Here is a 17,240-nt window from a genome sequence, read left to right on the forward strand (position 1 = left end):
GGGGGGGCGGGCAGGGAGGGGCGGCGCCTGGCGCTGCATAAAAGCAGAGGGGCTGCCGGTGACGCTCGCGGCCGCGCGGGGACAGGTGAGTGTCGCGCTCTTGGATCCGGCACCTTCTGGGTCCCGGCACCTTCCAGCGAGCTGCGGGGGCGGGCAGGTTGGTGGCTGCGGAGACCAGCTCCCCAGGGGGCACGGGAGATTGCAGAAGCTAGTTACGGTAATGATGGTGATAATAGTGATGGAGATGTTGGCTGGACTCAAGCACGCCGGATTCTGCTCCAGGCCAACAGGGTGCTAATGCTCCTGATGACTCATCAGAAACAGCCCCCCACCCACCCAGCCCTGCGGGCTTCTCTGCTGGGGAAGGTGCGCGGGCAGAGGGGATGGCGGCCAAGGGGGTCTCCCAGGGAGCTAGTCAAGGGGTGCACACTAAGAAAGTTTCATCTCCACCGCTGCGGGGCCCCCAAGCCCACCTTAAAGGTGGACCATCGCTTAGATCCTTTTATGTTTCCTGCTATTACCCCTAAAAATAAAACAATGAGTTGTTTTGCCTGCGAAAGTGGGTTTATTTGGGAATAGCCGAGATCTGCAATCCGGGATACGCAAGCTCTGGCCAAACCCTAGACAAGTCCAACAAACAAAAGGACAGGAACGTTGTTTTCTGGAAGGGGGTTGGGAGGGGCTGTTTGAACGTAAGTCCATTGGAGAAATGGAAGGGTTTCAGGGAGATGGCAGTTTCTTGTTGGCTGAGTTGCAGGAGTGGCCGATCTCTTGTAGGAGTTGCCGTGTGCAATTAGAGGCCCCGTTGGGGCCTCTAATTGATGATTCTCTGCTGTTGGGGTCTGTGATTGACAGTCCTTGGTATGATTGAGGAGGAATGATACAGGCCCCTTCCGGCCTCTCCACTACCTTAGTGAGGTTTTAATTTTATTACTTTTCACACTGCTAAGGAGTGCCAACCAGACAAGTCGACAGTGGGAGCGCGTAGACAAGGGGTCTGCACTATCCGGCTGAGTACAGGGAGGTTCGAGCGGAGGGCTCCCGCTAGAGGGCGTTCTGAGTAGCTGAGCAGCCCAGTAGGAAGGAGCGGCAGGTGGGAGGACCAAGGCGTCCGGGCGGGGGGGGGGGGGGTGCCCTTTCCAGCGTAGCCGCAAGCCGGGCGATGGAGGGCTGCCCAGGGTCTCCCTTCGCTGTGGCTTGTGCAGCGGGGTGGGACTGAGCGGGGGACATTCTAGTTTTCGGGGATGGAGGAAGGTAAGACCGTCTTGGGGGCTGACAGAGGGAACCAGGCCCGGAGACCTGCACTCTCCATCACGGGTGAGCGCTGAGCTGTGCATGTAGGATTCTCGAAATTATTTGGTCAAATTTTAAACCGGGTTTTTGTCAGAAGCAGGGTCAAGCGATGCAACCCCCAGCTGTCAGTCCCAAACGGCTCCTAAAATGTCTAATTCTGTCAGTTTTCCACTTTGGAACAGAGCTGCTGGCCAGGACGGCCAGGAACCCCTGTCATGTGGACAGCCCTCCGCCCGCATTTCCTCCCTGGCTTCCCTCCCCCCCACTTCCCAGCACTGAGCTCAGCATGGCTAGGTAGAGTACATCAGGTCTAATGCACAAGATGTTCTCCCCTTCCATCATGAAAAATTTAAATGTCAGTGGGTTTTTGGAAGGCAAAACATCCAGAGAAAAAGTAAATGTGAGTTCTGCCAGGATTATGTTTAAAACTGGACTTAATTTTGTTGGGCAAGTTTCGGACTTTGAATCAGGCATTCAGCAGGACGCACTGGTAGGTGGTTCTTATTAGGGATTGGGAGACCTTTGTGAGGTCTGGGCTGAGAAGGCTTTCCCACACAGGGAGCAGCCCACTGGGCACCCTGGATGCCACCCCCGCCCCCGACCGCAGAGATTCTCCAGTGACGCTGCTGGTGGATGGTGTCTGGGTGTGGAAGCCGCTGGTAGACTTGCCCCCTCTGAAATCCAAAGTGCAAGGAGCAGCTGGACAGCCACCTTCAATGGACAGTGGACGCCAGAGAGTTCACAGACCCGCCCTAGCTAGTATCTCCACCCCCTGCCCCAAACCTTGGCAGTGAGTGAAGAGGCCTCCCCGGCTGCTGGGGGGTGAGGAAGATGAGCATGGACAGAGGTGTGGGGGTGGTGTGCCCACCTCAGAACTCCCCGCAGTCTTGTCTGTAAACACTCTGTATGGGTTAGACATTTTATGAGCAGTTTGGGGCTGAGAACTTGACTCCATCAAGGCCAAAATGTGGGAATGCATTCAGTTCGGTTTGACAGGTGCAGCAGGACGTGGAGTGTAATGGATAAGTAAGAAACGGGCTTTAATTACTGAGATTGCCCTGCTCCTGACATCCAAAGTGATCTTCAAAGATGATCTGTGAAAGGTGCAAACATTTAAGATGTACGGGTAAGACTTTGTGTAAAAGGAATGTCATTTTATGAAACAGAGGAGGGAAATGTATTCACAAAATCTTCTGTTGACCAAAAATAACCCGTGGTCATGGGGGTACAAGCCCTAGGGACCACCGATGCCACCTGTCTGGGTGCATTAGGGCCAACTGAGGCGGCTGTGGTCTTCAACTTGGGGCCCCAGTTGGGGACCCCCTGAGCACACAAAGCATTTCCAGAGGCATGGTAGGGGAGGAGGGGAGGTAAGAAAGTAAATTTCCAGATTGCCATATTCCATAAGTACTCTTTACAATTGATTGCCTTTCAAAAAACCTTTCTCCCACTTGCGATAAAAGGAATACATCCCTCTCTCCCTTTTGTTTTTTTAACCTGGCTCTTTCAACCGCCCCAATATTTATTACTTATTAAGATTTATTTGTTTATTTGAGAGAGAGAGCATGAGCAGGAGGGGCAGAGGGAGAGAGAATCTCAAGCAGACCCCGCTCACTGAGCGCGGATCCCAACGCGGGGCTCGATCCTACTACCCTGAGATCACGACCCAAGCAGAAGCCAAGAGTCAGTCACCCAACTGACTGTGCTATCCAGGCACCCCTCAACTGTCCCAATGTTAAAGGACGACTGCATAGCTCTTGGGGGAAGCTCTTATGAAAAGAAGCACAGAGAGCATCAGAAAAAAAATCATTGATTCAGGCAGTAAATTCACAGTAAGGCTCTCTGCTTTATCCATCTATCTTAGAACTAAAATATTTAAGATTTACTAAAAGGGTTCGGAGAACTATGACCTTGCTTCATTGCGTGTCCCCTGCCCACCGTTCTCAGCAATGGGACCTTGATGAGCACTCACACTTAATCACCCATTTGTGGTCTAATTTGTAAATTTCGCATGCTTTCAAGGAGGTGTAGGAGAACGGCTCTGCAGTTCTGTTCAACTAGTCAGCATTACGTCATCAAGGTAAAAGGAAGGTGTATTGGAGGTAAGTAGGTGCTTTATATTTTTCATAACATTTATTTCAAGTTACGGAAAAATTTTCACTTACTTTTACCCAAGACTATTAGATGTGTAAAATTTAATATTTAATATTGTGGTTCCAGACATTTTTAAAAGTGAATTTCAAATATCTCTGTATGTATTTTTTGGATACAGACAAGTATGCTAAAGTTGTTGATTAACTTCTTTCAAAACAAAATAATATTGTATCTATATGTGAAGTTGGATGTTAGCCAAACCTGTTGTGGTAATCAGAATAGGTTCAAAATACACAAAGTATGTAAATCAAACCATCATGCTGTATACCTCAAACTTATGCAGAGATGGATGTCAATTATTTCTCAATAAAACTGGAAAAAAATAGAATAAAGGACATTAAGATACACTTACACAGGGGAAATGGAACAAAAATATGAAGCCGGTAGCAAAGGGAACAGAGTAAAAGAACTTAAAGTTCGGGTATTTTTTTCAACTATAAGTTTGGGTATCAAATCTCCACAATATTCAGAATCTTGCAGCTACATTGGAAGTGGTTCTATAGTAATTTTACTTTTGCATGTGAATTTTATTTTATTTTTTTTAAAGATTTTACTTATTTATTTGAGAGAGAGAGAGAGCTCACATGCACACGCCCGCATTGCGGGGTGGGAGTGGGGGTGGGGGTTCAGAGGGAGGGAGAAGCAGTCTCCTTGCTGAGTGGGGAGCCCGACGCTATCCCGGGACCCCAGAATCATGACCCAAGGCAAAGGCAGACACTTAGCCGACTGAGCCACCCAGGCGCCCCTACATGTGAATCTTAAAAACGCCTCTGTCATTTCATTCTTTGCCGCTATTTAAATTTATGGCGAAGAAATTTTTGATGTTCAACCTAAAATTGTAACAGGAAATACCTAGTTGGAAAGACTCTTGGGATCTGGGAGCACATTCCTGAAGACAGCTGAACTGGTAGGCAGGTCTGTCTCCATCCATCATTTGGCTCTTCGTCAATTTTTTTCCAGTCCCTAAAGAGTTAAGGAGCCCACAGCCTGTCCACTGGGTCTCATAGTGGGTGTGGTTCTGGGGCTGAAGATGCCTGGCTTCTCAATGGTGTGAATCCTGATGTGCTTGATTTTAGGCCGCACTCATAAAAGAAGAAGATGGTTAATTCTAAAGGAAAAATCACTGACTCAGATCCTGGATCCAGTCATCTGTTACTAAACGGACTGGCTGATAAGGCAGGGAAAAATCAGGACACAGTAAGTTGCTGCCTGAAAACCTCCATCCGTGTGGGCAGAAGCTGTGTCTGAGGGCTGCCCTTGTAGACCGTGATGCTGCTGCCCACCCACCCTCCCGCCCCCCAGGATGCTGCTTACTTATCTCTCCTACCATGCTGGCCGATGTGATCCCTCACTTGCTCAGCTGGGGCCCATCTGGCCGCCCAAGGTGGTGTCCATGCTTTGCCTTGGCCGACACTGGTGGATGGGGTGCAATTTAAGCCTGGGAAGCCAGGCAAGATGCTGAATGCTGACGGGGCTCCCTTGGGAACTGGCCTGGGCTCCGGGCGCAAGGACCACTGTGCTGTCCCACGCCCACAGCCTGGTCCCATCTCCAGCTGCAACCCTGAGGTGTCACTGTAAGACTCCCTCACATGGGGTGCCTTTTTTTGCCAGAATCAAGACTTATTTTTGGTGGGAACCAAACTTGGCCTCTGAAATCAGTCTGATCTGAATTTTATCCCAATGCAGACGTTTGCAGCTGTATGATCTCATTTATAAGACAGCTATTCCTCCCTGGTTTCTAAGCCTGGCTTCCCGTCTCCCAAGTGGGAATGATAATAGTATTTACTTCATGAGAGAGAGCCCCCTTTACTGCTGTCACGTGTCTTAAGGTCATGGATCATCAGCCTCTTTCAAGTTGACCCCATTTTCATAATCAATGCCAAACAATATTTGGAACAATATTAAAAGCCACATTGAAGGACATGGAAAGATAAGACTGCCCCTAATATAACTGTGTCTCTTGCCCGACTGTAACCAGCAGCTTATGGGGCAGTAAGAACTCACCCCACCCACACCCACATGCTTGGCTGTAGCTTGGCCTTTTCCAGGCACGTTAAATGGGTGTGTCTTATAATGTAGCAATTCCCTTTCTAGGTGTAAACCTTGGTTCTCAAAGTGTGGTCCCCAAACCAGCATCCTCAACAAGGCCTGAAAAGTTTGAAATACAAATATGCTCCCCACGCTTCCACCTCCGGCAAACCTAAAGAACTAGGAACTCCAGGGGTGGGTCTGCCATCTACGTTTTAATAGGCCCTCCAGGTGATCCTGTTTGTGCTCAAGTTTGAGAACCACTATACAAACTCTTGCGGGTACCCGCTGAGAGCCATGCTCATAATGGTGTTTATGATAGCAAAACCCAGAATCAACACAAGTGCCCGGGAATGGCGGACACATCTGTAGACAGTGGAATGCTCGTGTGGCAGAATTCTGTGTAGGAGTGGGAATCAGGGCACTGAGATGTAAAAAACAGTGGTGAAACAGAGTCAAGTCATAGAAGAAATATATGGTGTGGTCCCATTTATATAAACTTCCAAATCAGGCAGCAGGAAGCAATGTATTGCTCAAAGATGGGTAGGTGGTAAAACCATCAAGAAGAACAAGAACATGGTTCTCATGAGCCTCAAGATGGAGGGACCCTCAGTGGGGGAAGGAGAAACAGCAAGAAGGTGATAAGGGAGCGTATGTGGAGTGTCTTGCATACTGGGATTATGTGTTTTCTTTTCTTTTCTTTTTTTTTTTGGATTATGTGTTTTCTTAATTCAGGTAGTTGGTTCATGCACTATCACTGTTATTCATGTTGTATAAACTCTTGTGAATGGGTGATAAAAAGAAATGAAAACAAAAAAGAACCCATGAGGAGGGCTAAGATGGAGCCTGGTGGGTACAAAGATGTAGCCAGGCTCCTGGCATGACCACCCCAGGGCTCTCCCTCGGGAGGTGTGCTCTAGACTTTAATGAAGTTCGTCATAGAGAAAAATTGCAGCAGGTGCTTGTTGAAAACATGGCCAGGAGGATCTTTTTTTTTATTAGAGAGAGAGAGAGAGAGAGAGAGCACGAGCAGGGAGGAGAGGGAGCAGCAGGTTCCCTGCTGAGCAGGGAGTCCAACATGGGGCTTGATCCCAGGACCCTGAAATCATGACCTGAGCCAAAGGCAGACGCTTAACCAACGGAGCCACCCAGACACCCCGTGGCCAGGAGGATTTTATTCAAGACTATCGCTATAAGGGAGAGAGATTGAGGTCAGGGTAGTATATGAGGAGGACGAGGTGGGGATACATGGGTAGCCAGAAGGGTGAGGGAAGGAGGGAGAGTTACTAAGAGCAAGTTAGCATCAAGGGGGCCAGGGGTAGGAAACTGATTAGCTCCCAACAGTGAGGGGATTCTGGATGCACAAAATATAAATAACTTCTCACCATGATATAAAGGAACTGTAAAAACCTAGGTATATTATAAAGCCCATTCTCATATTTTCTTCTTCTTTTTTTTAATTTATTTATCAGAGAGAGAGAGAGAGAGAGCACAAGCAGGGGAAGCTGCAGGCAGAGGGAGAAGCAGGCTCCCTGCTGAGCAAGGAGCCCAATGCGGGGCTCGATCCCAGGACCCTGGGATTGTGGCCTGAGCCAAAGGCAGATGCTTAACCAACTGAGCCACCCAGGCGCCCCTCTCATATTTTCTTCTTAATCAGATGTCTGTTTTCTTGTCAAGGTTTGAGAGTTCTTTATATATTCTGGGCATAAATCCTTTGCCAAATACATGTTTTGCAAACATTTTCTCCCAGATTATGGCTTGTTTTTATTCTCTCAACAGTCTTTTTGAAAGATTGGATGTTTTCGATTTTGATGAAGTCCAATTTATCAATGGCTCTTTTATAAATTGTGCTTTAGGGGCCATATCAAAGAAAACATTGCCTAACCCACAGCCACAAAGATTTTTCTCCTGTTTTCTTCTAGAAGTTCTGTAGTTTTAGGTTTTGCACTTAGGTCTATGATCCATTGTGAGTCAATTTTTTTATATGGTGTAGAATATAGATACAAAGGGTTTTTTTAAAGATTTTATTTATTTATTTGAGAGAGACATAGCGAGAGAGGGAACACAAGCAGGGGGAGTGGGAGAGGGAGAAGCAGGCTTCCTGCCGAGCAGGGAGCCCAGTGCAGGGCTCGATCCCAGGACCCTGGGATCGTGACCTGAGCCGAAGGCAGACGCTTAATGACTGAGCCACCCAGGCGCCCCGATACAAGTTATTTTTCATGTGTATATATATGTCCAATTGTCCCAGCACCATTTGTTTAAAAGCTTATCTCTCCACAGCATTGCCCTTGCACTTTTGTCAAAAATCAGTTGGCCATACATAATGTCAGTTTATTTCTGAAATACATATTCTGTTCTATTGATCTCTTTCTCTATTTTTACACTAGTATCACATTGTTTTGGTTACTGAAGCTTTTTAAATAAATATTGAAATCAGGTAATGTTAGCCTTCCAACTTTGTTCTTCTTTTTCAAAATCACTTTGACTATCCTAGGCATATTTAGACCATTTATATTTATTGTGGTTGTTAATATAAGTTTGAGAAGACCATTTTGCTATTAGTTTTCCGTTTGACTTATCTAACCTTCATTTCCCTTTTCTCTGTTCCTACCTTCTTTTGAAGTAATCAAATTATTTTTTATGATTCTTTTATCTCCTTTGTTGGTTTATTAAGTATGCCTACTTTAGCGTTTATATTATACATCTTTAACTAATCAAGTCTACCTTGAAGTGGTAGCATGTGACTTCATGTTTAAACAAGAACCTTACAACCATATGCTTCCAAACCATAACCCTTCTATTTCTCCCCTCCCAGCCTTCATGCTATTTTTCTTTTTTAGAAGATTTTATTTATTTATTTGAGAGACACAGAGAGCACACGAGTGGTGGGGGGAGGGGCAGAGGGAGAGGGAGAAGCAGCATCCCCACTGAGCAGGGAGCCTGAGGTGGGGCTCACTCCCGGGACCCCGGAATCATGACGTGAGCCAAAAGCAGATACTCAACTGACTGAGCCACCCAGGTGCCCTCCTTCATGCTATTTTTGTCATGAATTTTAATTTGACTTACAAACATATTGTTACTATTATTTCTGTTTGGTCATATGTGTTTTAAAGATATGTACGTTATTCTAAAAAAGTATAGTAACCATTTCTGGCACAGATTTCTTTGTGTAGATTCAGATTTTCATTCAGTATCATTTTCCTTCTGGCAGAAGGACTAATATTCCCTGTGGTGCTGACCTGCTGGTGATGAATTCATTCACTTTTTTATGTCTGAAAAAGTCTTCATTTGTCTTCATCTGTTAAAGAGATATTTTAGCTAGGTATGGAATTCTAGGTTGGTGGATTATTCCCCCAGTATTTAAAAAAGGTTATTCCACTATCTTCTTCTTTGTATTGTTTCTGATGAGAAATCTGCTGTAAATTTCATCTTTGCTCTTCGATGTGTAAACATGTTCTCTGACCGCTTGAAACACTTTCTCTCCATCACTGGTTTTGGGCAATTTGATTAAAATGGGCCTTGATGTAGTTTATGTTTCTTATGTTTGGGGTTCATTGAGCTTCTTGGTCTTTGGGTTAACTGTTCAAGTTTGGGAAATTTTTATCTATTATTTCTTTAAATATTTCTTTCTGTTCCTTTCCCATTCTCTTTTGTGAGCTCCATGAACCTATGGTATTAGGCTGATTGAAGTTGTCCACCTTTGATGGAACATGACCTGCAGGCCATAACAGAATTCTTTGATTCCGCTTCCTTTAGGAGCCCGAGAACAGCCTGTGTAGCCAGTATGAGGAGAAGGTGCGCCCCTGCATCGACCTCATCGACTCCCTGCGGGCACTGGGCGTGGAGCAGGACCTGGCCCTGCCCGCCATTGCCGTCATCGGGGACCAGAGCTCGGGCAAGAGCTCCGTGCTGGAGGCTCTATCGGGGGTCGCCCTCCCCAGAGGCAGCGGTAAAAACTTGTCCTCTGTATGAGTCAGCTCAGGCAGCCATAACAAAATGCCACAGGCTGGGAGGCTAAAACAACAGAAATTTATTTCTCACAGTTCTGGAGGCTGGAAGTCCAGCACCTAGGTATTGGCAGGGTTGGTTTCTCCCCAGGCCTTTCTCCTCGTGCAGGTGATCATCTCATTGTTTCCTCCTATGACCTTTACTCTGTGTGCACACGTCTGGGGTCTCTTCCCTTTTTTGTATGGATGCCAGTCGTATTGGTTAGGGTTCCACCTCTTATGACCTCATTTAACCTTAATTACCCTTTTAAAGAAAGGCCCCATCTCCAAATACAGTCATATTGGGGTTAGACTTTCAACATATGAATGTGGGGGGGCATGATTCAGTCCATAGCTGATGTTGCACATTTTTATGTGCATTGTATGTAACCTGCACTTTGTGGCAGGTCTAAATAAATGTATTTGGGCCCCCAGAACCATGTGCATGTGGGTGTCTCTCCTGAGCCCCTTCTCAAGAAGTGACCCTCTGAATGGGAGGTAAAGATTGGTGCTCTGGTTGGTGGTGCTGTTTGAGCACCAAGGCCGAGGGATCAATGAGGGCTCAAGGGAAGGGGGCAGGCCTGAGATGGGCCTTGAAATATAGGTCAGATGTAGAGGAGGGTGGGATCTGGAAGCTTACAGCAGGGGGATTGTGGTGAGGGGCCTCGTGAGAGCAGAATGCATTCCTGATGGTAGTGGATGATGTATCCTGGGGAATAACGGAGCACATTTCCCTGAGTTTGGCGGTTTCCCACTGTAGCATGCCACCGGAGCAGATGGCAAAACTCTGAGATGAAGCAAGAAGCCTAGAGTGGTGGCTTTCAAGCATTAGTGAGCAAAAAATTACCTGGGCTGCCTACTCAAGATGCATATTTCTAAGGCCACCCTGGACGTAACACATCCAAGTATTAGAGAACAAGACCAGAAAGTTTTAGTGGTCTGCCCAGATGATTGTGGAAAAGTCGAAGGCCACCCTCTAGGACCCCTAAGAGCAGAGTATAGGACTGATGTGGACATGGTCTCCAGGGATCGTTACAAGATGTCCTCTGGTACTGAAGCTGAAGAAGCTCCTGGACAAGGATGAGTGGAGGAGCAAAGTCAGTTACCAGGACTTCGAGATGGAGATTTCAGACCCTTCGGAGGTGGAAGTGGAAATCAATAAAGGTGAGGGCCTCATGTTCACTCATTATCGCCTCTTTGGACATCTGGTCACCTGTGTGAAGTGGGAGGGCGTCCATCTCTCACTTTCCTACCCTTCCCTGTCTGGGCCCTTCCTGCTCCCCTGGGAACCCCCTCTCCTGCCCACATCTGCATCAGGCCCTAGCTCCTTTGTAGCTTCTCTTCTTTGACCCCTGTGAAGACCAGCACTTTGGACAAGAATCTGACCTCAGCCATTTATTGCTTAGTTTGTAAGTAAGTATCTGAGAGTAATGTGAAAAACTTTAAACAAGGAGTATCTGTCCCTTGCTCAAGGGCTTTCCCACTCCACAGATCTGACGGAGGAGGGATCAGGGTGTGGGGCCGGGGAACCCCTTTCCCCGTTCACCTGGTAAAAAGGCACTCTGGACCATCCTTGAACCCTCTTTAGAAACTTTTCCTGGGCCTTTTCCTCCAAGAGTGAAATGCACATGTGTGCATAATCCTAGCTTAGGCTGACGGGTGGTAGGTCTCAGTGAATGCAAACCACACAGATCACTCTGCCGACTTGAAGCATCTGCAAGAAGTAACATTCGAAGTCAGTCAGGAACCATAGTGACCCTATTGGCTGCTGCTAAGAATGAGTGAGGCGAATAAATAAGCTTCTCCATGTTGACTTGACTTTCTTCCTAGTTTGTCACGATGAAGGTTCAATCATTTGAGGAGGGTACAAAAGTAGCATAACCTCATATTCAGCAGCAGAAAAAAAATGAGTTTGGCTTTTATGAAGGTGGAGGCCCTAAGTCGCACTTATAGACTGTTTTACCAAAGTTGAAGGATGTTGGATAGTCAAAATGTTATTGTGTGATTGCTGGGGTCAGGTTGGCTCCTGGGGCAGAAAACTCAAAACCACTGTGTGTACCATTTGGCCCTTTCTGCATAACAGACTGATCTCAAAACCTAATGGCTTGGAACTGTTTGTTTCTCGTGATTCCGTGGATCAGCTGGGCAGTTCTTCCCCCCAGCTGGCTTGGCTGGGGCCAGCAGTCTAGGACGGCCTGGGTCACCTACCCAAGCCCAGGGCTGGAATGACCATGTGGTGGCCATCCTCCTCCGGGACGCCAGGCTGGGCTCTTTAGATTGGGGGGGGGTGGTTCTCGGCAGCAAAGGAGGAGGGGCCCCCGTGCATGAGTTCTCAGTCTCTACTGGGATCCATTCTGTGATGTCCTGTCAGCCATAGGGGGTCACAGGGTGAGCCCGATGCTGAGGGATGGACTCTCTGGATGGGAGAAGGTCACTCTGTAGAGGAGTGTGAGTACAGTGATGGAAGGGACTCTGGAGGCCATTTGGGGAAGCGGGCTGCTAACACGGTGGTTTAAGTGATCTGCCCATTTTATTTGTCTCTCACATAGACGTCTGGAGGGAGGCAGCCCAGAGCTGGTTTGGGGGTTCCAGCATCAAGAACCAGACTCCCATGTTGTTTCTCTGTTGTGTGTGGCGGTCACTCCCAAGGCCGCCTGATCTAGTCAGAAAGCCCCCATTCCAGCTGGAGGGACACCAGCACAGGGCTTCTCCTCCCTTTCCAGCAGAGTTTCTGGAGGTTTTCTGTGCCTTTGTCACACTTACCCCATGGACCAGACGTAATCTCACAACTGCGTGTCCGGTAAATGGATATTGGGGTAAATGGATATCCGGTAAATGGATATAGGTAGCAGATGATGACACACAGGCCATTGTTGTTGTCACTCCCGTCCTGAGTTCCTGACTGCTATAAAACAAGCCATTCTGGATTTGTAGAAAGGAGTCCAGTGGTATTAGCTAACAATTTGATGAAATGCATTTATATCTTTTTTTTTTTTTTTTTTTGACAGAGAGAGAGTGAGCAAGAGCAGGAACACAAGCAGGGGGAGTGGGAGAGGGAGAAGCAGGCTTCCTGCCGAGCGGGGAGCCCGATGTGGGACTCGATCCCGGGACCCTGGGATCACGACCTGAGCCGAAGGCAGACGCTTAACAACTGAGCCACCCAGGCACCCCATTTATATCTTTTTTAAAAAAGATTTTATTTATTTCTCTGAGAGAGAGAGAGAGCGAGCGAGCACGAGCAGGGGGAGGAGCAGAGGGAGAAGCAGACTCTCCGCTGAGAGATCCCAGGAATCCAGGATCATGACCTGAGCTGAAGGCAGATGCTTAACTGATTGAGCCACCCAGGTGCCCCCGAAATACATTTATATCTTGAAATTTTCATCATTAAGGAGAAAGGAGCAAAATGAAATTCCATATTGGAATACCAATGCTCATCAATTTTTCCACAAGAAAAATTGCCCTCCCTAAGTTCCCAGATCGTGTTTCAAGAGTTCCCATGTGTTTTTATTTGCTTTCATTTTACTTTGTTGTTAATTTCCTAATGGCATCAACGGGAAGATTTAGGTGTGACAGTGGGAAGAACTCAGGTCTGCCCAGCTCTGGGCTGGTACAGGTGGGGATGATCTTGAGAGATGTCTTCACTAGATGTTTTTTCTCTGGAGACAGTTCTGGCCACTGGCAAGGAAAATACTGAGTTAGGCTTTGAGGTTCCTTTTAGCTCCAGAAAGGAATCTGCTCCAGATATGCCTTATCCGTGACTCACGCAGGGAGGATTTGCTGTTAGGGAGATGCTTCCACTCTAAGCTCTACTGAGTTTTTCTTGTTTCCCCCCTCCCTAGCCCAGAATGCCATTGCCGGGGAAGGACAGGGGATCAGTCATGAGCTAATCAGCCTGGAGGTCAGCTCCCCTCATGTCCCGGATCTGACACTGATAGACCTCCCTGGCATCACCAGGGTGGCCGTGGGCAATCAGCCGGCCGACATCGGACACCAGGTAAAGCCTTGGTTCCGGGGCGAGGAGGGAGCGGAGCAGTGCCCCAGACAGCAGCGGGCTCAGGGCTGGGTTGGGACAGTGGACATCGGGAGGTGTGAGGGGCATTGGGAGAGCGTGGTGGTCTCTGTGGCCTCCATCTGACTTGGTGGAGTCAGATGGAGGCGTTCTGGGGAGTGTAAGGCAAACAGGCAAAACCGGAAATCCGTTTTACACGTGTGTGGGATTTACACGGTGACCCATTTATGGTTATTAGGTACATTTTGTGGTGTATCTAAGCCGGTGTGTATTAGGAAGGGGTTTTATGTGGGGAGAGAAAACATTAGAAACAAGTATAATGACATTTTCATACTAGCGAATGTCACCCAAGGGATTAAAGATTTAGGGCACAGTCAAGCACTTCTTGGCATCTTGTTTTTCCCTGTGGTTATCAGCTGTGGAGTCTTAGGAGACAGTTCCTGAGCTAAGATCTGGTGGTTTCCCCACCCCCGCCCCCAGGGCTCTGTTTCTGCCATGGAGAGCTCGGTTTCTCGTAACTTCTGGCTTGGACAATGCCACCAAGCTTGTGCTGCAGGCTCATTTCTTTGGGGGAGATATCCTGGGACTCTGAGGTCCCGAAGCAAGTACAAGGTCAGGACCTGTCCCGGCTCTCATACGCTCTCATCTTCTCACAGACCAAGAAACTCATCAAGAAGTACATCCTTAAGCAGGAGACGATCAACTTGGTGGTGGTCCCCTGCAACGTGGACATCGCCACCACAGAGGCGCTGAGCATGGCTCAGGAGGTGGACCCCGACGGCGACAGGACCATAGGTAAGAAGAGAGAAGAACCTGACAACCGTAGGTGGTAACCTTCACTTTGCAGTGGGCTCAGCAAATGAGGCTGCCAGTCCTGGCCAGACCTGTGCTTCTCCAAGTGTGGGCCACACGCCCCGCCCCCGCCACCTGCACCAGAAAGAACTGGAGCATGTTTAGCAATGCAAGGCCCTCGAATGAAGGATGTACAGTAATGCAAGGCCCTCGACCCCACCAAACCTCCTGAGGTAGAATCCCCAGGGCAGGGCCCGAGACCCTGCACGCTAAGATTTGCCTCGGGAAGGGGTTTCTGCTGCACAGGGAAGTTTGAGAACCAGTGCAGTAGAGAATGAACCCTTCCACTGAGCAGAAGGAAAAGTAAAAGGCCATTACATGCCACTGTGTCTCTGGCATGGGGACCAAGACCTGAGTGAAGCCAGTCCCCCAAGCTGCTCACAGGGGCTCGTGGTCTTTGTGCAGCCTGAGCTGTGGTTCTGCCCCCAGCCGGGGGCTCTGCCCGCACGGTAGTTCTGCGGGGGCTACTGTGTGCCATCCAGCAGGCTGAGAGGGAGTGGGGAGCGGTCTCTAATCGGAAGGCTCCGGCTTGCAGGAATCTTGACAAAGCCTGACCTGGTGGACAGAGGTTCTGAAAGCAAGGTGGTGGATGTGGCACAGAACCTTGTCTGTCACCTGAAGAAGGGCTACATGATTGTCAAGTGTCGGGGCCAGCAGGATATCCAGGACCAAGTGACCCTGACCGAGGCTCTGCAAAAAGAGAGAGACTTCTTTGAGGACCACCCACATTTCAGGTACCCTGGCTGCATTTTCACAAGGGTGAACCACAACCTGGGGCCTCGGTTTTTCCTGGGGAAAAGGGTTGCTGTCCAAAAGCAGACATTCGGAGTCTATGTGTGAGTGTGTTTGCACCTTGACAATGACTGCAGAATTTGCCTGGAAAAATAAAAGAGGAATTGACAAAATGTAGTAAAAAATACCTTTAAAAGATCAGATAAGGAGGGAATTTGCTACAGTCATTTATACGGTATGGTGCTGCAACCAGAGTAAACACATAAATACCTCAGAATAGGGGAAAAACATCAGAAAGCCCAGAAATTGACCCAGGTACACATATTTGATGTATGATAAATGAGGCCTTTCAAATCATGGACCACATCAGTTTGATTATTAATCAGTGGCATTGGGGGAAACTATAAATTTTACGTACATGTGGTAAACACAATTTAAAAAATTGACAGATGTGGAGACCAACACTTAGCTGTGAGTGTACTCTCACAAATAGGCTTGCAAACTCCTGGTTCCCTGCTGCCTTTTATCCTAAAAAGTCCTTTAAAATATAAGGAATCCTGGGGGCGCCTGGGTGGCTCAGTTGGTTAAGCGACGGCCTTCGGCTCAGGTCATGATCCTGGAGTCCCGGGATCGAGTCCCACATCGGGCTTCCTGCTCGGCAGGGAGTCTGCTTCTCCCTCTGACCCTCTTCCCTCTCGTGCTTTCTATCTCTCGTTCTCTCTCTCTCTCAAATAAATAAATAAAATCTTTAAAAAAAATAAATAAAAAAAATAAAAAATAAATAAAATACAAGGAATCCTGTAATAACTCAGCGAACACAAATTTGGATAGAGTGAGAATGAGCCTTCCTTCCTCCGAGCAGCTCATGGTTTAAGTTCTCACCTTGGGGAAGGGTGTGTCCCCTACATCAGTGTCCTCCACACTCTCACATAGATACTCATCAGTGTATTTTTTTTTAAAGATTTTATTTATTTATCTGACAGAGAGAGACATAGCGAGAGAGGGAACACAAGCAGGGGGAGTGGGAGAGGGAGAAGCAGGCTTCCCGCCGAGCAGGGAGCCCGATGCGGGACTCCATCCCAGGACCCTGGAATCATGACCTGAGCCGAAGGCAGACGCTTAACCAACTGAGCCACCCAGGCGCCCCTCATCAGTGTATTTTTGTGAAGCCCTACACCGCCATGTATCATGTAGACTTGCATGTGTATTATGCACAGAAGGGTGTGTGTGTTATGAAAACACATTTGTAGGTGACCACGTATATTTTTATAAAGACCAGTTTTATAGTCAGATGTCATGAGACACAATGTGTCAGCTGGAAGCAATCACCTATAGCATTTTTTTTAAGTAGGCTCCATGGCCAGCATGGAGCCCAATGCGGCTTGAACTCACAACCCTGAGATCAAGACCTGAGCTGAGATCAAGGGTTGGATGCTCAACTGACTAAACCACCTAGGCTCCCCTATACCAATTTAAAATTAAGCTTTTAATTTTCATTCCAGTTAGTTAACATACAGCATTGAATTATTTTGAAGTGTACAGTATAGTGACTCAACAATTCTGTACAACTCTATACCATTTTTGAAGTATCCAAAATAACTACAACTGAATCATCATTCCATGCAAGCCAGTTCTGAACATCTGTTGGGTACCAGTTACAGGATATCCCATCCAGGTGGAAGTCACCTGACTTTCCCTGCAGCAGAAAGCTGACTTGCATTTTCTGGCCACACCAAGATGGATGTGGGCATTGTCTTCTCTTCTCTGTCTACAGGGTCCTCCTGGAGGAAGGAAGGGCCACAGTCCCCTGCCTGGCAGACAGGCTGACCTCTGAACTCATCACGCACATCTGTGTAAGCACCTGCAGAGCTGTCCGTTTTCTTTTTTGTTGTTGTTATGTTAATCACCATACATTACATCATTAGTTTTGATGTAGTGTTCCATGATTCATGGTTTGCGTATAACACCCAGTGCTCCACGCAGAACGTGCCCTCTTTAATACCCATCACCAGGCTAACACATCCCCCTACCCTCCTCCCCTCTAGAACCCTCAGTTTGTTTTTTTAAAGTCCATCGTCTCTCCTGGTTTGTCTCCCGCTCCGATTTCCCCCCTTCATTCTTTCCCTCCTGCTATCTTCTTCTTCTTCTTCTTCTTCTTCTTCTTCTTCTTCTTCTTCTTCTTCTTC

The 17,240-nt window shown here is 47.6% G+C and overlaps 1 protein-coding gene across 3 annotated transcripts in view; it reads left to right on the plus strand.

Annotated features, from left to right (window-relative positions):
- The window catches only part of MX1 (MX dynamin like GTPase 1), a 35,644-nt gene that overhangs the window by 3,510 nt on the left and 14,894 nt on the right, over positions 1 to 17,240 (plus strand). The window contains exons 1-9 of one of the 3 annotated variants that reach the window (XM_025863437.2): positions 17 to 85; positions 3,316 to 3,395; positions 4,524 to 4,644; positions 9,232 to 9,424; positions 10,488 to 10,625; positions 13,301 to 13,455; positions 14,127 to 14,265; positions 14,858 to 15,056; positions 16,829 to 16,907. In XM_025863437.2, the coding sequence (XP_025719222.1) occupies positions 4,546 to 4,644; positions 9,232 to 9,424; positions 10,488 to 10,625; positions 13,301 to 13,455; positions 14,127 to 14,265; positions 14,858 to 15,056; positions 16,829 to 16,907 (1,002 nt within the window). In that variant the 5' untranslated portion in view covers positions 17 to 85; positions 3,316 to 3,395; positions 4,524 to 4,545. Of the gene's footprint in view, positions 1 to 16; positions 86 to 2,141; positions 2,420 to 3,315; positions 3,396 to 4,523; positions 4,645 to 9,231; positions 9,425 to 10,487; positions 10,626 to 13,300; positions 13,456 to 14,126; positions 14,266 to 14,857; positions 15,057 to 16,828; positions 16,908 to 17,240 lie in introns of those variants that run through there. The other 2 variants (XM_025863436.2, XM_025863438.2) reach the window with 2 other exon arrangements.

Source organism: Callorhinus ursinus, unplaced genomic scaffold (genome assembly GCF_003265705.2).
Source record: "Callorhinus ursinus isolate GAN/ISIS: 27379988/994484 unplaced genomic scaffold, GSC_fseal_2.0 scaffold75, whole genome shotgun sequence".
In the NCBI taxonomy this organism is placed as follows: domain Eukaryota; kingdom Metazoa; phylum Chordata; class Mammalia; order Carnivora; family Otariidae; genus Callorhinus; species Callorhinus ursinus.